The 25,746-nt window shown below is 41.2% G+C and overlaps 1 protein-coding gene across 10 annotated transcripts in view; it reads left to right on the top strand.

The window, feature by feature from the left end:
• LOC110974492 (unconventional myosin-Va-like) overlaps window positions 1-25,746 on the top strand; it is a 94,659-nt gene that overhangs the window by 40,042 nt on the left and 28,871 nt on the right. For all 10 annotated transcript variants that reach the window (XM_022226177.2, XM_087140513.1, XM_087140509.1 and 7 more), the window contains exons 8-21: window positions 875-981; window positions 2,016-2,147; window positions 2,794-2,927; window positions 4,289-4,370; window positions 4,987-5,127; window positions 5,947-6,153; window positions 6,733-6,864; window positions 7,328-7,425; window positions 7,931-8,017; window positions 11,750-11,861; window positions 13,152-13,363; window positions 13,923-14,229; window positions 17,110-17,199; window positions 23,278-23,502. In XM_022226177.2, the coding sequence (XP_022081869.2) occupies window positions 875-981; window positions 2,016-2,147; window positions 2,794-2,927; window positions 4,289-4,370; window positions 4,987-5,127; window positions 5,947-6,153; window positions 6,733-6,864; window positions 7,328-7,425; window positions 7,931-8,017; window positions 11,750-11,861; window positions 13,152-13,363; window positions 13,923-14,229; window positions 17,110-17,199; window positions 23,278-23,502 (2,066 nt within the window). The remainder of the gene's footprint in view (window positions 1-874; window positions 982-2,015; window positions 2,148-2,793; window positions 2,928-4,288; window positions 4,371-4,986; window positions 5,128-5,946; window positions 6,154-6,732; window positions 6,865-7,327; window positions 7,426-7,930; window positions 8,018-11,749; window positions 11,862-13,151; window positions 13,364-13,922; window positions 14,230-17,109; window positions 17,200-23,277; window positions 23,503-25,746) is intronic.

The raw sequence follows: 25,746 nt of genomic DNA, 5'->3' as shown, positions 1-25,746 counted from the left end.
TGACATGGAAATATCACCGGAATTGATTTCAAACTATTACTATTTGTTTGACAGGTACTAGTACTCTGCATTAATTCATCACTCTTGAAAATTTGAAAATGTGTTCTAACTTGCAAAATCATATGTCAGAGGTGACTGGGATACGAAAAAAATGGACACCTTATTTCTGGAATTACCCAAATACCTTTTTAGTCCAAGTCAAAAGAAGTCATCGTATGATGGATTTCCAGCAATTTCGTTACAGAATTTTACCTTCAGTTTCAAGAAAATACATGTAGATGCTGATTAATGGAACCAAACGTAGGGACATTATCAGGATCCATTTTCCTGAGCCAGTCTTAAATGAACGTGTATGCACATTTATTCCCATTCATAAATACCCTTTGAGTCAGGAATTCCTAACAAGTTTTTAAAAATCCTAACTTTGCAGTGATTTTGTTCCAACAATTTTACTTAGTGTTTTTTTCTAAATGCCCTTCTAGCCATGCTATGGTATGTGCCTCTTATGAGTATGTAGTTGAAACAATCTCCTTATTTGGAGATTTGCGCTGACTGTTAAAGGTGGTGCAGAATGCGATGAGCCAGATGTAGTGTGCATTTGGAACTCTCAAAATGCTGACTCATTGGTACTATTACACAAACATAAGGAAAGATTGAAGGTTCAACCAATACAAGAGGACCAGATTTCATAGGAGTATAAATTTCATGTTACACCCAACTGTGTTAATGATTAGTCAGCTGATGTTTTTCAGACTTTTAAGAATGGCCATGTGACAGGCTCTCGACCAACGAAATTGGCTAAACTGTCTTAGGCATTTGTAAATAGCAATTACTGCCATACTAATCGGTTGATGATGTTGAATCTCGGCTGCAGGTTTTCAGGAAGACCACATGACGCAGATATTCCGGGTAATTGCTGCTGTCTTGCACTTTGGGAATGTTGACATCAGGCCCGGCGATCATGAGAGCAGTAAAATAGAGGTTAGGGATCAATCTTTTTCTTGAAGACTATAGAAAATTGAGAGAGCTCAAGGTTTTGATCCAGCAGTTGGGCCCCAAATGTCACTTTAGGCAGGAACTGTCATTCCAGTCAGGAATTGACTTTGCTGCTGTTTCAAACGTCATACATGTACGTTCTGTATAAGATTGTGAAAACTCCCATGACGCAAGGTAGTCAGATCTATTTATGTGTCTGACCTTTTGGAGTCTGGAGGCATTGACATTTTGAAAGCAGAGTCAGGGTGCCAAGCGAGCTACATGTATTTGCATTGTTCACAGAAAAATTATCAAATTTTCCTTTTAAATTTGCAGTTATACAGATTTTACACTTTCAAGTCAACTACTAAAAGTCTAAACCAACGAATTGTTCCCAGAGGCTAAGTTATGGGAAGTACAAAACTACCACCAACCATTATTCTGTGGATTTAATCTTAATTAATTAATCTTTTAGGCAACCAAAAGTCCCTGAAATAAGGATATGATTATTTTTGTATGTCAAATCATTTAGAAACTACAATTGATACGTGTACATAACAAGTTATGAAGACATATCTACTGCGAGGACGAACAAAAGAGGGCGTGTTTTGAAATGAAATTGACAGTCGCTTATTACGCACTCACTGTATAGGCGTGCAAGTTTAGGCGTGTTTGATGCAAGATATGCTGAATATGAGCAATAAATTTTCTGGAATAAATGGTCTTTGCGTGCACACTTGAATGTATGCAAGAACCCGCTTGGAAAACTTAGTACCAGATGTCTTTCTTTCACCGGTAAGGGTACACTTCAGCGCTGGGCGGATACTTTATGAAGTCTTGATAATGTCAATTCAGCTGCTTTCTAGTTTTTATTCATGTTTGACTAGACCTTAGCGCTTGCTTGCAGACTTCAAATTTTTCAAATTAAGTATTATGTTTCTGTCATCTGTTCGTATGTGTGAACATAATTGCTTAAAACGAAGAGTTGAGTTGTCATGAAATTTTGATTCAGAAATGGCACGTTTGTTTGCATTATTCAGAAGAACAATGAGAGTCTACCAGTCTTGTGTGAGTTGTTGGGCATCGAGGAGGTACAGATGAAGAAATGGCTCTGCAATCGCAAGATTATTACAGTCCGTGAGATCCTGACCAAACCGCTCACCGCAACCCAGGTACAGTACCCGGTAGCCCTCTGACGTCATAGAGTCTGATATTCCAGTTGTAACAGGCTCTTGGGGTTTCTGGACTTATTAAGATAAGGAAATCAATGTTTGTACACTTCAAACTAGATAGGAGCCGAGCACTGAAAGGGGCTGAACTGAAGGCTGACTGATTTTTAACGCTTGTCATCAGAGGTTTAGACTGTCACTGTAAAACCTCCCACCTGACAGGCACTGGACCAATCAGAGTGCCCAAACTGTCAAACTATCTATGACATATTGTAAAAATAGGTGAATGTAGAGTTTTGGTATTACGTGACAGATTAAGAATTTTACCTCGGCCCTTACAAGAAATCTCAGCTTGATTCTGATTCTATCCCAAACCCTTCAGTTTCTTATTTGAGCAATATCATCAAGGTACAGATGTTATAGAATGTTTTGATTTCATTGAACAAAGTAATAAAGTAGACCTCTGAGACAGTCTGAAATGACATGACTTTGTTTCTTTGTTTGGTACATGAATATCCAGCTCTTGTAATTCCTGAATGATAGAGATTCTCTCGGAATGAGTCAGTTTCCTTTGAACTTGAAAATCTTCTGAACCCTAATCAATACTACCAGTCCTAACCCATCTCTGTCTTCTCCCATCTTTTGCCAGGCTGTGTTCTCCCGAGACGCTCTAGCCAAGAGGATTTACTCAGAGCTCTTCTCTTGGATTGTGTCTCAAATCAACAAGAACATCCAAGCCACCTCTAAGGCCAAGAACTTCATCGGTGTGCTGGACATCTACGGGTGAGAAACTGAAGAATTTCTTCTGACTTGAGATTAGAATAGTACGTGTATGGGTCAGTCCAGCCATGCAGGATGGTTCTGTGCGGTAGACATCAACTTCATCAATTCTTTTTGGTCTAGAAGTAGTCTGCTGGTTAAACACACCCCGTATGCATTGCCATTGCTGTCAATCCGCATAAAACCTTGGTCTCTACTAATACGCAGGATTGCCAGAAATCTTTGTACATTCTCCAAAATCCTCCACTGTGTGTGGGGAACCAGTGTTACATTTTTACACCAGCTCTCTTGCTCAAAGTGAAATTGAATGGAATCTACTGCCAGGGCTGTTGCTCACCAGCATTCCAAATCGCCAGCAACACTTGGGTGAAAATGAAGCTTGCCAGCTGGTTCAAATTTTAATGCATTCTGTGATCTCCAAAATATTAACAGCGAAAAACTTGGAAAACAGCTGAATGTAGGCGCATTGGATTTCTGCCTAATGAATTGAAAACATGCCCAGGTTGTCACCATGTGGAGGGGACAATTCCTTTTGTTAGGAATGTAGAGACTGAGAAACGGGACTAAGAATTTGTCCCCGTAATGTTTTTGGTCTCCACAACAACGGAAGTCGTTTAAAACTTGAACACATGCGCAATGCATGCACTTGGTTGATCTGTATGTCTACGCTTTGAGCTGATACTGCACCAGCTCAAAAACAGGCCGCAAACAAGTTTCCAGCTTCAACTCCCTCTGTTTTCCTTGGTACTTTCAAATGGCATGTTGAATTTGGAGGGGTTGGGATAAATATGGCCTCTTTCAAAAAGATTGGTGGGGAAGAAGGAATGAGAATTGTGGGAGGTTAATTTCAGCACGCTCCAAATCTGGCTTTACCGTTGTGGATAATTTGTGTACTGGTAGTTTGCATAGCCTCACATCTTTACTAGAATGTGAACCAGGACAGAAATGATGGAAAGTCCAGATACAGGTATTGTTTCTCAGAAAGAAAGTGCATGATTCATAAAAAGTGTCATAATTGATTGGTACTCGCGCGCAAGACCTTGAAAATGTTTGTATCTCGTGAACCACAGTTAAGGCAGTTAATTCCTTTGGTAATCTAACATTATGCATTAAGCCAGACCTCCTCCTTCACCTGTTGTTACCTTCCTGCTCTGAAAGGTGCAACATTTCACCACTGCCTTCTCACTAGAGGATGCCAACACCGTATGTACTTGGCTTGTCAGAAATCCTCTTAATCTCCAGCAAATTTTGAGTGTCACGTTGGCACACTCATCGTGTGCTAGGCTGGTAGCAGAAGCTGATTGTGCGTTGAGTAATTGCAAAGGGATTATTCCAGGCGTCAAATTTTCTTGTCCAATGTGCAGGTTTGAGATGTTCACCATCAACAGCTTTGAGCAGTTCTGTATCAACTATGCAAACGAGAAACTACAGCAGCAGTTTACACAGGTAAAGATGCGGGAAGAAAGCTCGCTGAGATAGTTGAAGTGGAACCGAGAAAAATCTCTTCATAACAAAAAATCAAATTAAGTTTTGCATTTGAAGTCTTCCTTACAGCTTCATTGTCCATAAATTGATTCATATTCATGTAAGCAGAAATGGTGCTACCCATCTATTGCTTGTAGTCATGGACCCCGCCCTTGCTACTCAAGATGGCTTCTCTTTCAATGGCTTCTCTTTCAATTTGAACCCAGAATGCTTTTGTTCTTATGGAGTCTATTTAACTGGCAAGATTGCTTGAAAGGAATTTTCGCAGTACAATTTCATGGCACTATAGACCTTGAGAATCTGTTTTTGAAAAGGCGTTAATAGTTCCAAGAGCATTCGATGGCTATTAGTAAAACTTCTTAGTAAATTTGTTTCAGACATTTTCAGTCATACTGCTTAGTTTCTATAGAGAGCCGTCTACTGCTCATAAAAAGCCGCTCACACAGTGTACGAAATGTATAACGTACATAAGATACATCTGTGTACAAATGATGAAAGCTCTTAAACACTTGTCCGACCCTCACACCTCAGAGTGGAGATTTCAATCATTTTATCCTTTTACTTTGTCTACTTGCAGCATGTCTTCAAGTTGGAGCAGGAGGAGTATGTCCGAGAGCAGATTGAATGGTCCTTCATCGATTTCTATGACAACCAACCCTGCATAGACCTCATTGAGAATAAATTAGGCATTCTGGACTTGCTGGATGAGGAATGTATGGTCAGTGTGTAGCAATAGATACCAGGAGAAAATATAAAAAGACTTTGAAACTATTTTTTGCATAAAGGTAAAACATCTCCTGGTGTTCTGTTTTTGACTTTGAGTATGAGGCAAGCTTGTAGACAGTGTCTCAAAACTGTTTTCTGTTTCTGGTGTAACCATTTGACAACTGAATTATGCCACAACAATCTTGTCCCAGACACAGTGTTAAGACTACCGAAAAGACTACCTTCTAAAACAACAAGATCCCACAATCACAGTCCTTTACAAATGCTGACCTTTGGTGGTCATCTGGTCAAAATTTATGTGCCATTTTTTGTTGCGTCGTGGCTTTGAGACAATATGGCCATGTCTGAATTACTTGGCTATGGCCGGAATTTACACACGACTTCATATGAAATGGCCATGGCCTCTGCCATAGACTCGTATGTAATTTCCGGCCGTAGCCAAGTGATTCCAACACGGCCTATCACTGAACAAGATTAGCTACAACCCAAGCTGTTACGCACAGCCCCTTTAGGGCTCCACACCCACACTCAACCTCCATGGACTAGTGGGAGCCTCTGTATGTATACAAAAGCAATAGGAATCACTTAAACATGGGGATGAGGATGTACATGTCAACCACTACTGCATGGAGAAATCGCCACAATGTGCTTAACTGACATCCTCCATGTAACTGGCACAGAAAATCCCTACCTGAATACATTATCTGGCATGATGTAGGTTAAAGAAGATATTCTGCAAAGGAAGCCAGCTTAACATCAATCTCAGATCACAAATGTCCCATTCAGTCTTGAAATATTGATTTGAACCCAGCTTCCCAAAGGGTCGGACGAGAACTGGTGTCAAAAGCTGTACAAAAGCCTCAGTAAAAGCAAGCATTTCTCCAAGCCGCGGATGTCACAGTCTGCGTTCATCGTTCATCACTTTGCCGACAAGGTGGAGTACCAGTCAGACGGCTGTGTAGAGAAGAATCGCGATAACGTCAATGAGGAACACATCAACATACTGAGAGGAAGTCAGGTAGTTTTATCCCTTCCTGCCGTGAGGGGGCGCTGTGTGACAGCAACATGGAATGAAATCTGTTGTTATATGGGTTATATGCTAAGATATAATGTGACTTTGTTCTCTGGGGTATTTGAAAGTTGACATAATACCCATATTAACTTGGTATAACAATTTGCATTGAGAAAGCAGTATTCGGAAACAAAGTTTACTAACTTCAATTAGTTTTTTGGAGAATTGTTGCTAAATGTAAAGTAGCAGACTGCTGACTACAGTGACCTGAAATATAGAAATTAAAGTGACAGGGCCTGGCGTTTTGATTCTAGCAGCATCTCTCTTAGGAGAAATGTCTTGTTGCTTTGTAGAAGTATTCTCCAAGGATCAACATGTCAGGCCCTTCAATTTTTGTCGAATTTTAAATAGTAAAGAATTGTCATTGTAGTTGTTGATCATGAAATCTTTGGGTCTCTTTTAAGTGAAATAAGTAATTAATGATTTAGAAATGTTTTAGATGCTCTAGTACCGGTAGAATGCATTTCTTTTAAAGCTTGATTTTTACAATGCATTAATTTGGTTTCCCATCTTGTTTGTATTTAGTTTGAGTTTGTAGCCGATCTTTTCCGGGAGAAGAAGGCAACTCAGGAAGTGCAAAGAAAAGCTGTGGTGAAGCCAGGCATTGGACCAGCTGTGAAAGGCCAGAAATCCTTCAAATCATCTGTCGGTAGCCAGGTGAGAATGCTAAAATTGCTGTGGCAACCACCAATGCATCCATCTCTCTTGGTAACTCAAGACTTGGGGTTTATTGTAAACTATACAGAATCTTGTTGGATTTGGCATGGTTGGTGTTAATTATGTAAAAACTAAAAAAATAACATGCATAACTGAAGTAAAATTTTACCTCCAAATTCATTGGAATAGTACTGCTGCAGGCGAAAAAATGCACAGGGCTGAGTTGGATGGAACTCAAATCTACGAGACCCACTTACTGGTACAGACTAAAGTGTTTATATATGCACATTATAATGCATGGATTTTACCCTTGACAATATACTAAGATTTCCCTAGTGCAAAGACTTGGCTTCTTATGAAATAAATGAGTTAATTAAATTAACAAATGCAAGGACCCAAAAGCGTCATTTGATTCAGAGTTTAGTCTGGTCTTGCTTGAGCTGCAGTTGTTTGTAATTTGTAGTTTCGTGAGTCGCTCCAGTATCTGATGCAAAAGTTGAACTCGACCATACCTCATTATGTCCGCTGTATCAAGCCGAACGACACCAAGGCAGCATTTGAGTGAGTAATGCCAAACTTGTAACGTAAAAAACTTTGTCCCGGCACAGTTTGAAAGAAATCATATGTTGAGTAAATTTTAAATGTTAATAAAGAAATTGAGTTTCTTTAGTAACAAATTACCCCTTCCGTCAAATATTCAAGATTTTTTTCAGACTGGTGATGCCTGGTTTGTTTGGAGATGGCATTATATATGTACATGGAAGAAATTGGATACCAGATTTGAATTGTGCGTGCTCAAGATCCCTTTCTTATAAAAATGTCTTGTAGAATTATACTGTCTGATTATGTACACTAAAGGGGAACATCAAGTCCAGACATTTCATTTTTCCATTTTTATTTCAAAATCATTTTTATTTCAAAATCAGGTAAGTAGCTTCCTAGTTTGTAGTCAACAATTTTTGTCACAAACCTGACCTGAACTGTTTAACTTTGGATCTTTTTTAAAGCCGAGGCAAAATGCTCTCCATAGCTGTAATCACACTGCATTCCACTTCTAACCTGGCAGGTTTGAGCCCAAGAGGGCGGTAGAGCAGTTGAGAGCTTGTGGTGTGTTGGAAACCATCAGGATTAGTGCGGCTGGCTACCCATCCAGGTAAAGACCCGATTCCTTCAGTGTGACAAGTCCTTTGAGGCGGTCTGTTGACCTGGAAGGCCATTTTTAGCAATACGTATTTGCAGTTCAGAATAAGGGCCTGCCTTAAATTGGCGGTTGAGAGAAATTGGTACGTGTATAAACTCTCGATGAGAATTTAGCAAAGGAAACTGATGAATTTGTTCAGTTTACATGTACCTGGTTGTACTTTCTTTGTTCTTGAGAAAGGTTTTTGAGCATCTAGCCCCACGTTAAATCATCATACCTGGTTGTATAATACTGGATTCATTTAACCACTTGCTGCCGAGTGCACACATACGGGAGATTTTCAAGATTTTCATTTTTCAAATTTCTTCAAAAATTCATCATTTCATTTAATGGACGTTTACACCCGCATGAATTACTGTTTGGTGGCAGCTCTTAGCTGACAGGCAACCTTCACGGACTCCTGAGTATTTCAGCCAGGCCTGCTGCCCTGTAAAGAGAGCCCAGAATTGTGAGGTGTTGCATAATTTCCTTTGTCCCCAGTGAATGCAAGTGGCATTTTTTTCGAACGCGACTGGATTACCATGCAGCGGTGCCGTGTCGCTCGTCAGTGGGGCCCTGGAGCACTTCTGTCCGCGGTGCTAATCCGCAGGGGCGCTATGCCCCAAACAGTGGTGTACTGTTTAAAAACAGTGACAGATTACCTTCGAAAAATGCAATTCGAAAAATGATGGCAATTCCCAGCAGCAGGTCTTTTGTTCCAAGAACGGTCTTTTGTCACACAGACCAGCTCTTTTGTTCGATTTCGGGCAGCCTGGCTCTGCATATATAAACCCATGGTGCTCGAAACGGGGTTCCCAGCAGCAAGTGGTTAAACTTACTGCACACTATATGTTTGGTAGGGGTGTGCATTTGCGGGTATTTTTAGAACCAGGTACCCGTTTTTTGTTAACATCGGGTACCCGGGTACCCGGAAAAGAGATCGCCTGATAATGGCATTGCGCGCAACCCGGTGGATCATGTGCCCGAAACACGGTTCTTTTTGGTACCTAGGAAGCAAGCAGAACATTGTTCCAAATGTTGGAGATAATCTCTCCTACCTTTTTATCAAACGAAACTGTTACCTTCAGTTTTCAAATTTTGTGTGGGTGTATGAAACAGAAAAACAAATCTTCACGGGAAACGTCAGAAAAAAGAACAGAGCTGCAAACCACGTACATGATATACGCACCTGCAAACGCTCAAAGGAAATGTCCCGGATGCTGCATGACCACGGACACGCGGAACGCATGTGGCGTGCACGAATGGTGAGCGCTGGTCGTGTCACGTGCGGACCAGATCAGTGCTATGTACGTCACAGGTTAAAAGGCTCAAAGTTTTATGTACAAAAATACCACCGTAAGTCGAACAATGCCCACACCATTACATCCACTTATTTTGAAGTTTCTGATTCAAAAAAACCGCCACCAAAATGCTTCAAACGGCGTTGAAAGAATCGGAAGTCTAGATAGGGTCAGGAGTCATCGCAAGTTCATTTCTTTTCTGACGAGGACCAGCACGTTGCATAAATCAACGTAGCTGCAACTGTGTAATCCTGGCTTTCAAGACGCTGAAACTAACCTGATTGCAACGCGGGCCCAATTGTAGTCCCCTTCAGGCAGTCCAATCGCTGACACTGCAGCAGTCATGTGACCGTAAAAAGAAAGGTCATGTGACCACACATAAGGAAGCCCAAGTGAAAAAAATAGCAGCACTCCACGTTGTTAAATGACTAAGTGATACGAAAGTTTTGCCACACGAAGGTACGTACCACGATGAAGTGGTTTAGTTTTATAAATACTTTTTCAGGATAACTCCATTCCCCTGAGGTTCAAATTGTCGAGATTTTAATGCACAAGTACTTCGACAAGTGATATTTGATTGGCCGACTGTATTATGACTTGCACCTGTCAACATTTCCTTTTTTTTCGAATGAAAAAATACTTGGATTTGAAATGCTTTAGTACATACAGAAAAAATCATTCCTGCTTTTTTGGTCAATTCCTCATCCACAGTTCCGCTGAATCACTGAGGAAATTCAAGTTGCTTTAATTTAAAAATAATTTTGAAACGGAATATTTCTTGGTATAAAACTTAACTAAACTGGTTCTCTGACTCTTTGGGTTTGTAGCGCACATTTAGTGCTTTGATTATAAAAGAGGCCGATCAACCGCACAATTTGTGCGTGATCGCTACTTACCGCACGCCGTGTGGAGTCCCAGTACCGCAGGAATATTACACAATCCGCTCTCGCTTCGTCGTCAATCCCGACATAAAGTAATTTTCATTCATATTGTTTTATTTGACAAAAATATTCTTAATTCAAACAGTAAGCACTACTTATTCTGCACAAAAGTCATTTAGGCCGACAGGGTTTGATGGTTACAAATACAGTCATGCAAGTGTACATCAACAGCGCTCCCCCCTCATAAGACAAAACTCCTTCGGTCTCTTGTTCATATAGGTTTGGTACAGTCATTTTCCTAGTTCCGGATCGCGAAAATTATTCAGTAAGACTGCAGCTAAAAAATCCTCAAATTCGAGTGAAATATGGTCAGAAGTCAACTTTGTGTTTTGGATATACTTCATTTTTTTTTTCGAAATCTAAGCTTTTATATTTGGATTCACAGGATCGATCAACGAAAGTAATGACACCTTCCTAGTTCTGGATCGGTTTAGGATCGAGACAAAAACGTCTTCACAAATATTAAGTAACCACACGAAAAATCCATTTTCAGCCAAAACCATTGTAAAAAGTTGCTTTTCTAATAGAGAATCTTTTAATTTTGAGAAAATTAGATGAAAAATGAGAATTCTAATGAATTAAAAAGGTAGAAATTGCGTACAGTTTGACTCGACTTTTAAACTGTACAGTGAGCTATCAACGTTATCCTCCCCGCGCCGCACAGTTGACGAACCCATTACGTCACATACATTTCTGCTGCGCCCGTGTAGTTGAGTTCGCAACGACTCTGCATGGTAACGCCGCGCGATCCGAGAGTGGGGAAAAGCTTGCAGTTTTCGCTAAATTAACAAAAACGGAAACTCTAAAAAAGTCATTTTGATTAAGCGGACATTAGATGCAAAGGTTTATATGACTATTCAATTTAAAGAAATATTTAAAATCACACGTAGCGAGTGACCTATCGCCCGTGAATTTTAGTGTTTTTTTCGCTCTTGTGAACTAGGAAATTCCGGAACTAGGAAAACGACTTGCGGTGCAATGGGCGGAGTGGGTAAAAAAATTAGCTGTCGATCTCCGAATTCAAGTTTCATGTATGACCGCGGGACCGGATTTTCATCGGCACGGTGGTTTTTTCCATGAAGTCTGTTTTTCAGTAAGAAATTTCACAGACATTTTGTGCATGAATGTTTGTTCCTAATTTATTTACTTTTTTACGGGTACCCGGCCCGGAAAAATGGAACCGGGTTTTGAAATCGACGGGCGGGTACCCGGCACAGGCCTAATGTTTGGATTGGCAGATGTTGTGTGTGATAAGGGTTCATAATTGTAAACACTATGCCTTTCATTTCCTTGTGAATTGCCTGTACCAGGAAATGATTTTTCTTGTCTTTATGTTATTCATACTTGTATTAGCCTGGCATAGTAAGTCAGATTCAGATCCTGCATAAGGGTAATCAGTGTGAGTGATTTTCATCCAAATTCATTCGTCAGACTGAGTGACACTTTGGTGGTCTGTCCCACAGGTGGACCTATGCAGAGTTCTTCACTCGTTACCGGGCACTGATGAAACCCAAAGAAGTCAATCGCAAAAACGTGCGGGGGACCTGCGAGAAGACACTAGCGAGATTGATACCAGTAAGTCACAGTTACCAGCCTTTCCATTGCATGGATGATTGAGGCTAAGGCTCTGGATACTCACTGTAGTGTCAGTGTCAAAAGCAAAGCCATAGCCACAAAATGCAAGCTGTAGCAGATACCCTCACATGTGTGCCTTAACATATTGAAGATTTTTTTCTATCAAATATATATATTTTTTTTAGGTGTATTTGACATGTCAGAATAAAGCCCCTGGAATTAGACTGCCTTTCACAAGTAATTTTTCTAACATTGTTGAATAATGCACTGAGTCCAAAGTTGGAAAAGTACAGTTTAGATTATGATTTCTGATTTTGTTTTCTCCTTTCTGGCATAATTTGATGAGCACTGTATCTTCATCATTTTTGAGAACTTCTTATTTATTTGACTAATTGTGTGAAGAGCAATAAATTTCACTCCATTATGTGATGGTCTGCTATCTGGGGGGACTTAATAGGAATATTAAAAAAGGCAGTCGTTCATTTTACTACTTTCAGAAGAAAGTGCAGTTGTGTCAAAGTTTACACTTGGTCCAAGTAGCAGAATAATCTAAATTGATTCTAAGTCCTTGCTTATTATCACATCATCACCTGGTACTCCTGTGTCAAATCAGTATTGCCCGTGTTAAGCAAATTCGCCACAGTTTATCATGTTTATCTGTAGTCTTCTGTCGGTATGTTCAACAGGGCTTCACAGTATTGGCCCAATGCCATTTAAGAAGTACTTCTGAAATAATCACCTTTTCAAACCCGGAAAGACTGACCCCCAGATAAACTTAATCCCCTTTTCCCTTGCTGAGGTTCGGAATAGCTAAGAGTGCATCAGTGTTAATTAAAAGGATACGCGAGGCTTATTGCTTGGACTGATTAGCTGAAGTGGTTTGCTTGTGTGTGGCACTATGACAAAGTTCTGCATACTCATCTTAGTAAAAGACGTGTACTGCCTTGTGATATGTGCCTCTCACCTCCACTGAAGCATATGTGATTTCATTCACTGAGACGATGTCTTTTAAAACTTCTTTTTTCCTCCGTGTCAATTGTGTAAAGTACTTTTACATTGTTCTGGTGGTGAAATACGTGATTTAGATTACTCTGAAGAAAACTGAATCTTTAACAGTTTAAAGTTGTCAAACATTAGTGGTTGATTTCAAAGAACTCACTGCTTTAAGCTTTTACCAACACATGGAATATAAACTTACCATGAGTCTGGGGTGACAGGTCTCTCACATTGCATCAGGTTTTTTCTGTTCCCAAATTTACTGTTAAAGTCCAATATGGATTACCTTGACAGGATCCTGACAAATACCAGTTTGGTAAGACCAAGATCTTCTTCCGAGCTGGCCAGGTTGCCTACATGGAGAAGTTGCGCGCTGACAAGCTGAGAGCAGCCTGTGTCTTGATGCAGAAGACAGTCCGAGGTTGGGTCCAGAAGAAGAAGTACATGCGCCTACGCTCAGCCACTATCATCGTACAGAAGATGGTCCGAGGCTTCTTGGCAAGGAGGTAAGTTGGCACCCTTCCCCCAAGAACGCTGATATTGAGCCAATAGTCTGAGAGACTCTGGACATCTTGTACTACCGTTGCATTAAGCCACATCGGTGGACTATGATGTCACTATGCAGACATCTTTTGGGGATCAAATTCAGTCGCTACCTAAGTGACGTACGTAGCCACGGCACTTCCTCCCGTGTGTGACCTTCTCTGGACCCAGCTCTCACAAAACATTGGCTTTTGGCCAATTTGTTAAAAATTAGTCACCACTGCAGACAGTTGCGTTGAAATGCTAGCCTGCTCTCTGGACAGGATACCGGTATAGTTTCCTGGTGCAGTCATCACACCCCAAAAAAAAGTTGGACGTAATCAACCGTAGTTTTGCAGGAGTGCCTAAAGTCCACACCGTACCTCACAGTTCAGTCACATCTGTTTTTTGGAGTGTAGTTTTGTAATCTTTTTCTGCCAACTCACGGAGTCTTCCTCAGTAATGCCATGGTAGAGGGTACAGTATTTTCCACTGAAACAAGATGGAGGACTTACAGTCACGTCTTTCTGCCACAATCGACAGGTTAACCAGGCACATGCGCCGCACCAATGCCGCTACCTGCATCCAGAAGCGATGGCGGGGTTACCATCAGCGGCAGAAGTACCTCCACGTCCGTCATTCCATCGTCACCATCCAGGCCTTCACCAGAGGCATGTATGGTAGACGGTACTACACCAAGGTGCTTCGCCAAGCCAGGGCCACAACAATACAGAGGACGGTGCGCGGTTGGTTGGCTAGGAAACGATACCACAAAGCAAGGAAGGCTGTGATCCTGCTTCAGTGCTGCACTAGGAGAATGTATGCCAAGAGAGAACTCAAGAAACTCAAGGTAAGCAAACTGTCCTCTCCACTACAAACTTGACCTTACATCCAGGTCAGTTTCACGTTGACCTGGCTCCCACTCATCTTGGCCAGAGGTCAGTTTAAACATGACCTTGGGTTGTACTTAAATTGACCCACTGAACTTCACCCCCTAGTCTTTGGACAGTTCAGGGTCAGATCCAACTTCATCTTTGGTCAGACTCATGTTGACCTTGGGTCAGACTTATGTTGACCTGAGGTCGGGCTTAAGCTGGTCAGTTTGGCTCTTCATCTTGCCATTTATACCTTTTACAGTCCATTCATCACCATTTACATTTAACGTACTACATGCAGGTGACGATGTACAGTTTAATAGGTCAGTTGTCTTAGGCAGATTATGTAAATGCCTTAAATGGGCGCTTAAAATAAAACATGGAATTATGTTAACTTGGTTAGCTATGAGTTACAAAATCAGTTTATTTCCTGTGTGAAGTCAACTGTAACTTTTTATTCTGCATACATGTGGTAGATTTGATGGACAGCCTTGTGTTTCAGTAAACCTCAGAGTAATTTAAGGCCCCTGGATTGGATCAAGTTGTCTCCCAGGGCTTAGGTCCGAACCCTTCTTACCCAGGAAATCATTGGCATGCCTGCCCTCAACCAGGGATGCTGAAAATAACTCAGGTCAGGTTTAAGTTGGTAGGGATCAACTTGAGCTACATGTATATTGGCTAGTTGATGTCTACTGCGTAGCATGGCTAGCTGACAGATGTTATGTACATGTAGGGTTCTTTCTCAAGACTCTGTTGTCAAGGTGTGTGTCAAGCTAGGATTTAGTCTTATTTCCTCCCCCAGATTGTCAAATATCAGGTCTTCACAGATATAAAGCAGCTGTGGCAAAGCCCCCCCCCAAAAATAATTAATGTGATCTAATGACAAACTGCCCTTGGCCAGAAAGAAAAATACATTATTTACCACATCAAATGTTATCTTGGCTTAACCACAAAGTTATGTTTAGCCTATATTATTTAACGAGGACAACTTGTTGTAATCCACTGAGATAGTCTTTGCATTTAAAAGTGGACATCTAGCTTTATTGGACATCTAGCTTTATACATGGAAATAGTGACATAACCGAACTCTAGAGGTCTGAATTGTCTATTTTGGATGGCAATGAATGCATTGATAATTTGGCCCTAAAAAACATAATTTATTTTTTGGGTTTCAATTTTCACAGTTCATCAATTTCTTGGAAATGCAACATGTAGATACCCATAAAGAGCACTTCAATAGGGTCAAGGTCCAAGGGTGTTATTTGTTGTTATTTTAATCATGTAACCGGGTACATGTAAGTGATAGCATAGCGGCAGATAAAACTGTTTATTTTCAGAGAAATTATCAATCTAAATGTAACATGTGGAAAGAGTGACTTACAGAGATTGGTGGTGTGTTAAATGTCTGAATAGTTGTTAACAGGTGTTTACAGGTTAACGTTTACAAGTCCAATGTACATACATGTACCAGGTACTATACCTGCTTCTTCAGGTGAAATCGCTTCATGTATCACAGACACAAGCATGATCCGCTTGAATCATCATGTAGCTTCTCAATCCAATTTCGTAATTACTGATCTTTGAGACCTGATCTAGCACAGTCCACCATCATTTGTTCTTGCATGATTCGCAAGTCATCCTCTGCCACACTGAGGCATTTAACAGAGTACACCCTACTCTCTCACCCCTCCACCCTCCCCACCCCAGGGGAGGGATGACTCAAAACCATACCGTTCTGCATCCATGGCTGAACCCCCGTTCAAGTCCCCCTGTACCCATCTTTCTTCCCTTCTCTCGTTTTGACTTCCTCTCCTCAATTCAGCGGCTGTATTTCAGAATGTCAGCTGGATGTCTGGTTCCTTGTGCGAACCCCTATGTGAGTCCTGGATGCTGCACCAGGTGTACGAAATGCATTGAGCATGACCTAAGAATTTGATCTTCACAACAAATTAAAGGACGATCGACGCTCATTTACGATGCCCTTTTTTTAACTTGGGGAAGATGAACAATGTTTGTGCCTGGCTGAAGAGGTACATGTACAAGTTGAAGATGGCTATGACCTCTCAAATTTAGTAAATGCATGGGATCTGTAGAAAGTAAGAACAAGTTTTGGAGAATCAAATGATCTGAACAACTATGTTTGGAAATTTGTTGGGCAATTTGTAGAAGCAATTTGTAGATTCACAAATATTTGAAGTTTATACAATTATCAGATGATTTACTGATGCCAAGGAGAAAAATCGTTTCTACCAGACCTGCCCAAAACTTTGATAGTTTTCTTCATTCAGGGATTTCTTTACATTTGTGCCAGTTCACAAACTTTGAAAGACAGTTGTCTGTAAGCTGAAATGCATTCCAGAAAAGAAGGTTTATTGCATGGTCGTGAAGTGTGCATTTTGAGTTTATTTGAAACCCTTGTTTGCATGTGTTAAATAGAAAATACATGTTCATTCTTCAAAGAAACTTTACTTTTGCATCATGGAATTTGTTTGCATGCTGAGTACAAAATTCTGGCTCAAAATACTGATTACTTGAATGACGATTATGCCATCCAAATCTGGTAGAATTGGCTTGTTGCATTTTGGACTCGTTATTCAGAATCATAGGATTACCATAGAGCTTAACTGAGCATTAGCTTGTGTTAAAATGTTGGGAACACATTTTTCATCGGCAGCAAAGCTGGCAAAAAGCTTGAGTCAGAATTTGTTCCGGGGCCCTTGCCTCAACTTCCTCATACAGGGTGATTTCCTGTGGAACAGGACAAGTGGCAGAAATCTCTCCCCCCAAAAGAACCAGGCAGTCTCACTTTAAATGGACTGATTTTTCACACATACTGTATTTGCCATTTGTTTCAGATTGAAGCTCGCTCGGTTGAACACTTGAAGAAACTCCAGAAGGGTATGGAGAATAAGATTATTTCCCTGCAGCAGAAGGTGAATGACTTGGTAAGTTCTCCCTTCGTCACATTAGTTCATTTCCTTTGCAATCTGTTCATTCAGAACTCCAGTGGCAAACTGGAAATTTATGTTTGTGTCACATGCCATGCACATGTGTTACTGTGTACTGCCAATTATGTGTGATAGGCCATTCAGATAAAAGTAATGTAACTGGCATTCTGTCTTTCAACACATCGTCTATATGAAGAAGTTATAGTGGAATGTTCCCTGATCGGCCATTTTTTTTTTCTGCCAAATAAGTGCATGTAAGGATGATTTTCAAGGTTGCTGCATGGATAAGATAAGTCCAGGGTATTACTCAACACTCTGGGTGTGCCGCACACATGTATTTTTAGAGTTAGGGGAAATTTTTCTCTTGAATTGTATTTGATCATGAACTCTGATCAAGAAGATTTTTGTCTGCATTGACAAATTGGTTACGTGTCGGATCATCTCTGCGACGGAGCAGATTAAGGCATGTCTCATCCCCCTTACTGCCTCTTTTTGTATGGAGGAAGGAATGAAATTCTGATATAGTTGGTGGGCATGTACTAGGGACATTCATATCTTTGTAGTATATTTTTGATAAGCTGCTTCTAAATAACCTTGTCTTGTTGGCAGTCTTCTGCCCTTGAATCAAGCCAGTCTTCTGGCATTGCTCCCCTCCGCCCTCAGTGCCAGATCTTGTCATGGTCATTTGGTGTGCATGTAGTAGAGCGACATTCGTGAATTTGTGGCATATTTTGATTAGCTGCTTCTAAATAACCTTGTCTTGTTGGCAGTCTTCTGCCCTTGAATCAAGCCAGTCTTCTGCCCTTGAATCAAGCCAGTCTTCTGCCCTTGAATCAAGCCAGTCTTCTGCCCTTGAATCAAGCCAGTCTTCTGCCCTTGAATCAAGCCAGTCTTCTGCCCTTGAATCAAGCCAGTCTTCTGCCCTTGAATCAAGCCAGTCTTCTGCCCTTGAATCAAGCCAGTCTTCTGCCCTTGAATCAAGCCAGTCTTCTGCCCTTGAATCAAGCCAGTCTTCTGCCCTTGAATCAAGCCAGTCTTCTGCCCTTGAATCAAGCCAGTCTTCTGCCCTTGAATCAAGCCAGTCTTCTGCCCTTGAATCAAGCCAGTCTTCTGCCCTTGAATCAAGCCAGTCTTCTGGCATTGCTCCCCTCCTCCCTCACTGCCAGATCTTGTCATGGTCATTTGGTGTGCATGTAGTAGAGCGACATTTGTGAATTTGTGGCATATTTTGATTAGCTGCTGCAAAATAACCTTGTCTTGTTGGCAGTCTTCTGCCCTTGAATCAAGCCAGTCTTCTGATAGCATCGTCCCTCTCCCAGCTCCGTGCCGGATCTGGTCATGGTCGTTGTAATGACAGCACAGGATTGTTCAGATTTGTTCATGGGGATTAAACGATCGAAAAACGATGCCAGGTTCTTGTGCAAACATTTCCTGTGGATTCCAGTATCTGGGTCTCCTTTGTCTTTGCCTTTTCTTGTGATGTCGTGCTTTTCTGAGCAATGACATTACAAAGATATCCACCCCACCATGTCTTCAAGACCAGAGGTGCAGGTGTTGAAGTCATTTTTAGCTGACTCTTAGTTGAAAATTAAAACCCAAGCGTCAGTCACAAGTCAAACACAATTCAATTCACAAGTCAGTTGAAAAAAAAGAGCTGAACAACTTAAATACGGATAGCTTGTGAGCTAAGGCTCAATTACAACTTTGGAAGCATCTGCCAGGTGAGACATTTGCCAGTGGCAGTTCTCTCCTTCCTTGACTCAGTGGTCAAGGCATGGTCTGGGTGTCTGGAGATTGCAAATGTCTGGTCATTACCTACAGATATTGACCAAGCCTACCGAGAAATCCTTGGCTTGAAGATGCTTGGTTTGTTTGAGTCAGTAAGCCATACTCACATTATCAAGGTGCAGTTGGCTCAAGTTTTGCCGTGATAGATTTTGTAATAACCACAGGCGTGTAACTTTTCCTCGGATCAGCTGATTTCCTCACTTTCCACTTCGTACATGTACTTACGATTTGCCATTGAAAACTGAAATACATTGTACAGTGTCTTGTAAAGATTGGAATTTCCTTGTTTCTTAAAGTCCTACTTGTATACCTGATCCCAGACTCACTAGAACAGACAAAAATCCCTGTCATCTCTATTTCCTTGTGAAAATTTGAGCATATCCAATTTCAAATCTTACTCAATAAAGCGCACTATTTTCTGGAAATTGAAACACAAAGGAAATTGACCAATTTGACTTTGAAAAATTACACACTCTGTAAGTAACTTATATGTAAGTTTGAAAGAAAATTCGTTTTCAATTTCAAATGTGTTATACATTGTTGAGATCTTCATAGTTATTTAGGAGGCACACTTGGAGACAAAGTATTTTGGGGTGGGGGGATGGATGATGACTCAAACATCTTGATAGCCACCCAAGTTGCTACTCTCCTTCATGACAAGATGCCATTTCATATTTTGTGTATAATCTGATATTGACAGCAGCAAGCATTCTGACATGTTCCGGTACTAATCGTACCAGTCGACCAAGCCCAACAGGGTTGAGTCTCCATCTGCAGTAATACACACAGTGCTTGAATCACACCCTTAGTTTCACACGCCCAGATCTTAGTCTAGTCTCTATCACCTGGGCTGAGAACTTTTATATGTGAATTAATGAAGGGTGCAGTTAATGACGACCAGATGGCAGACTCGTCTTCCCCCCCCGTCAGATGATGCTCATCGGATTTCCAGTACCGGTACTTACTTGTATTTCCTCGGGTCTGGTTTTGTCACAGGAAGTTCGGTTGACTTTCTCTTCAAAGTGTAAAAGATTCCCTCCTGTTATCTTTCATTGGACTCACCTTCAAATGTCTCAGAAATGTCTCCCTATTAATGCCCCATAGGATCAGTTGCACTTTAGTCATTGCTTTTGGGGTTTCCATTCAATTAAACCCAGCCTTCCCAAATCTTCCACTTTTAATAAAAATTCACATATGCCTCGGGGAGTTATGATTAGTCTTCGTTTTAACTATGTCACATACATGCACGTTACGTTTGAGTTTAGGTGCCCTAATTTGACTGACAAAGCAAATTGGATATCACAAAGCCTCAACCCAAATGCACCACTTTAGATAGACAACGTTTCCTTGTAAAAACATAACCCCATTAAAGCCCAGTTGTATCCATGGAGAAATCAACATTGATTTCCACTGGATCGTGTAGACTTCAACAAGCAAGAGACTTGTCAAGCTTCCCCCCTCTAACTCAACAAAACAACCCCTCCCAAAGCTGTACCCTTCACTTGAACTTTATTTACTGATACAGTTTTCAACATTCCAGAATTTTTTTCAAGATAATGCACGCCAACTGAGTAGACCTTGAAAGAACCTGTGGGGGGGTCCTTCTCACAAAGCCCCGTTTTCAAGCTATCGCAGTGAACATTCTTCCCCTCATATTTAGCCAATCTGCCCCTTCACTCCCTGAGCCCCCTTTATGAAAAATTACAGCAATTGTTGGATGTCGCAGGAGGCTGGACCCTCTATTCCTGTACGTAATCTGACCATAAGTGAATTAGTCATCTAATATCCTGAACCGGGGTAGGAATTATCACGAGTTGGGGGGGAGGGGATGGATTCTTTCCCGGCTCTACTGATGAAACTGAAACTAGTTATCTGAAGACACTGTTGCCATACGCTCCTCATTAAGCAGTCTTAAAAGACAACAGCAAAAATGGTTTCGTGGGAGGTGCTGTTCTCATAAAATTCACGGGTACCACCGGCAGCTTAGGTGCTTGGGTTACACGTACCGTAGACTGATGAAATGTGGTGATCACTTGGGCTCGGAGCTATGTTGTCTCTCAGCAAGTGATGCCATCCTGGAAGTTGTAGAAGACATTTGTTCTCCAGAGGTAGAACCTCGGAGTAATACCTCAACTCTCCGGCACATCTTTTGTTGTTGCTGTAAGAGTAGGATACATGTATTTTTAGCAGTCGCTGCTGCTGGAGTTCATTGTTGAATGAGTTAGCCTTCCGACACAGTTTTTCTGGCTGAGGTACCAGACTGTGAAAACTCTCAATGGAATAAACCAGCAGATGGTGGTTACTGCATGAGGTAACACCATTGAAACGAAGGATGTTTGCAGTCTTGCTGACTGAATAACAACATTGACGTTACTCCTTCTCTGAGCCTTGTTTCTAGTGGGTCATCCAACGGAGTAGAGTACATGTAGAGAGAAACTGATCCTGTTTTCCAGAAACACCGTGTTGGGAATATCGTAAGCTGTAAACCAGATCACACCAGAGACTGCTCAGATTTGAGGCCAAGAACCTGCTGAAAAGTATTTCATTACAGTTATCGAGATAATTCAACAATTGTATGTTTACACTCTCGCAAGTCAAGGAAGGACAGTGCTTCATGTATGAGTGGTTTCTGTTGCAGATGCATCAAGCCAAACCTTCTGCCGAGAATTTCCTAGTATCAGTTTCATACTTTACAAAGAATATTTGATGAGGTCTGAACGGTATGATCAAATTGTAGTGATTTCTGATCAGTGCTTCAGTTATAAAAGTGACTCTTGGCCATCGGCCAGAAGACCAAGTGAGCAGGACTTTTTGGAGAAATGAGCTCATTGTTTCACTGAATCTTTTGTGAGTTAGGATCCTAAGCAACCTATGCTCCATGTGGGATTGGATGAATTCAGCACCAGCAGGAGTCCACAGTGATTAGCGTGAAAGGAAGGAACATGCACAGAAGGCCAAGTTGATTGTAGGGGGCCGTCAACTACAGTATTTCATTAACAGGAATGCATTTCCATGCAGATCAGGCCTTTCCAATAAGCTCCACCGTTCAATTCTGCAACCTCATTACTGTTGAAGAAGCTTTGCGAGTTTGTGTACAAATACCCAAAAGTGCTTAACTTGTAGAGGTCCCTGTACTTGTGAAAATTTTGACGTGCAAAACTTGTGTTAGATACTGTTCCGGAATGCACAGATCAGTGGAACCTTTGAAGTTTGCTCTCACTGCAGAAACCAACTGATAAAAACACTACACGTACGTATACATTCTTCAGGAACCACAAGGAAAACAACTATGTCAACACTTTAATAGTCATCTGCATTCAGTATCTTCTGAAGGACTGAAATTGAATAGCTTAAGAATACCTGCATCTCCTTTGAGGTTTCAAAACCCAAGAAGTGTTGATCATCAAGTCCAAATAGTTACCAACCATGAGTCGGTTCACGTACTCGCGATATTCTGGTCTGCGGGGTGACCCAGTCAAACTGAGGGTGTTATTTTTTGAGGTAAGGGTCGTTCCTTTCCGTTGTTTCTGAGGGAGATGCTCCTAACAGGTTGCATTCAAGAACAGCTCTTGAGCTTTTTCTTTTATAAGAAAATTGTGAAAATATTTACAGACCAATGATTCATATAAAAATTTACATTTGTTCCCTAACATCCAACTCTGAGAGAAATTACCATAACCGTAAGGGGAAGTTGGCATAACAGGCAGTTATTTACATTGATGAACTGTCTTTTCATTTATTTGCTGTCTGGTTTGAGAACGTTATTGTTCTCCTTGAACGTTGAAGGATTTACTACATATATTGCAGCAGGAAGTTTTAACCCTCTGGGTGGGTTGAACATTGAGTCAGAGTTAAATTACCAAGAAATATTGCAAATCCAGTGGTGATATTACTCTCATTCAACACGTTTCTGTCTGTGGTTGTAACATTGCTGGTGTAATGTCATGTGGGATATCTGTGATAAGGATGAGCGATATAGGAAGACCACATTCAATATGCTGAATTTCGATAACGGGAGTGACTGTGTCTCTGAATCCTTGATTCATTGTCTCTGAAATTTGCTGAATCCATCGGAAACGTAGAGTTGTATTCTTGTTAATCTCAAAATCAAATCAAGTACCTGTAAACATCACGAGTGATCACGTAACAAGGAATAAGGGGTTTGTCCAAATTTATAACTTGTGACTTGAGATTGGATGACTTGCAATGATCTGATAATAGCTGTGGAACAGGTCTTTCAAGAATTTTGGTGATTTTCATGAAACCAGTTACTTATTCCTTCTGTAGACCAAGGAGAAGAAGGAGAGAGAGGAACAGGAAGCAGTCATTGAGAAGCTGCGTACCCAGGTCAAGACCATGGAGCAGACCCAGGCAGAATCCGTCTCCCTCAGCAAGAGGCTAGCTGACCTGGAGCGGGAGAACGCCAAGCTACGGCAGGAGCTGGACCAGACCATCCTGGAGAAAAACGAACTCCACGATGAGATGGGCAGAGTCTTACAGGAGCACAAAGAGGTGAGTCATGGTGGGGGATGAACTAGTCAGCTGATCTGGCTGCCCAATGGTGGGGGATGAACTAGTCAGCTGATCTGGCTGCCCAATGGTAGGGGTGAACTAGTCAGCTGATCTGGCTGCCCAATAGTGGGGGTGAACTAGTCAGCTGATCTGGCTGCCCAACGGTGGGGGTGAACTAGTCAGCTGATCTGGCCGCCCAATGGTGGGGGTGAACTAGTCAGCTGATCTGGCCGCCCAATGGTGGGGGTGAACTAGTCAGCTGATCTGGCTGCCCAATGGTGGGGGTGAACTAGTCAGCTGATCTGGCTGCCCAATGGTGGGGGTGAACTAGTCAGCTGATCTGGCTGCCCAATGGTGGGGGTGAACTAGTCAGCTGATCTGGCTGCCCAATGGTGGGGGTGAACTAGTCAGCTGATCTGGCTGCCCAATGGTGGGGGTGAACTAGTCAGCTGATCTGGCTGCCCAATGGGGAATGGAGTTTTTGGTTAGGAGCAGTGTGTCAGATGATTGCAAACCTTGGATAGCCCCACTGTTGTCACTGACCAGGATTTAAAGAAGACGTGTAGAGGATGAAAAAAAGTACCAGCGAAAGGTAGCTTTTCAACCATAAACAGAGTTGTAGTGGTGGACTGTAGTTCGGCCTTGGATGGAGCTTGATCAGAAAACCATTATCATTTGCTGCCTCATTTGGACATGTCAAAATGCCGAAATGCATAAGAAGGAGCAAACCTCGTTCTTTTAATCGGTTTTGTAATATGCATTAGTCATAAATATTACAGGACAATCACAAATTTAGCACCAGGAACATATTTCAAACTGTAGTACATTTACCCGTGTAAATCTATTGTGTTTGTACTCAAAGTCATGATTATTTATATGTCTCGAGACACTGCACTTTATTATTTTACTACTTACACTGTTCTGAAAAGTCAACATGTAAAATATAAGATGTGTTGTTTCTTGAATTTCATGATACGGATTACTTTGGCTTCTCCTATGCGCTTGAATCACCTCTTGAGTGATTTGCACATCTCCAAGTTTTCCTGCACCAACAAAAAGACCACAACTTCTTCTCAGTAGTTCTTAGCAATCCATTCCTTTGAGCATCAGAGAGGCAACTACCCTCTTTATCTGATCTTTCCCGTCTTCCTCAGGGAATAATCTTTCACAGTTTTTTCTATGGCAGCTGTTTTGTACCAAGAAATAATAAATGTGTTAAATAGTAATAGAACAGCTCGGAGTAGGTCTTTTACTCTTTCAGAATGGTTAAAGCTAAAATTGAAAAGTCACTGTCTGTACATTGAATATGCCAAGTGATCAGAGATTGTTAGTAGAAAGTTTTAATAAAGTGGAGATCTTTTGGGGAGATCAGAGCACGGTCTTAATCATACTACTGTCATTGAAGCCTCATTATATCAATTGTAGGATTGTCCCACAAATTACCTCTCTTTCCGAAGCAAAACTGAAAAATTGGCCTTTAAAAACTGTGTGTCAGGCAGGAACCTGCTGGCTAAAAGCGGGGACATCCCTGGGGCAGAAACATTGGTTTTGAGATTAAAGAGAGTGGATATGATTCATTCAACTTCTTGTCCCAGACAAGTCTCTTATGGGGAAATGGGAAAGAAGTCTGTCTTAACTATATCAAGGATCATGATTATCCAGTATGGTTGAGGGAGATTTCACAAGTTTGCATACAGTTTTTGTGCTCGGTTTTATTTGGTTGTATTCTTGGATGGCCAAACAGTTTGAAACCTAGTGAAATGTGAGCATTTTCAATTAAATTCACCTCAGTCTGTTAAAATCAGACTAGTCAACTTTTTTTAGCTAGCTACTTGTACTTGTGCATTCAGAACAGACAAGTAGTATGCATGTTTTAGTTGAAACTGATCCATCTCATTTATTCCTTTTTTCACACCTTTGTGACGTTTTAAATGGCAGTATATTCATTATCCTTGAAATTTAGCGGACACGCAGGGATGCTTATATTTTCCAAGACTTCTCAAAATTTAAGTTCCCCACTCGCTTAATTCATGTCATTTTTGCTATGCTGTCTTTCCTTTCAACTAGTGATTCTATCAGCTTCAAGTTTGAGTTTAAAGTTCATCTTTAGTTAGTGTTTCTGTTTGCTGTGTAGTGACTGGTGTCAAGGAAAGTTGAGCTGGTTATTCTTGCTTTCCAAGCTAATCCAATTTAACCTCATAACTTGAGCAACTCAGCCTGACAAACTCAACCTTGCTCAGCCCA

Source organism: Acanthaster planci, linkage group LG08 (assembly GCF_054643075.1).
Source record: "Acanthaster planci isolate LZ-2023a linkage group LG08, COTS_SCS, whole genome shotgun sequence".
Lineage (NCBI taxonomy): Eukaryota > Metazoa > Echinodermata > Asteroidea > Valvatida > Acanthasteridae > Acanthaster > Acanthaster planci.
The sequence above is the reverse complement of the archived record's forward strand: the minus strand, read 5'-3'. Positions and strand labels throughout refer to the sequence as shown.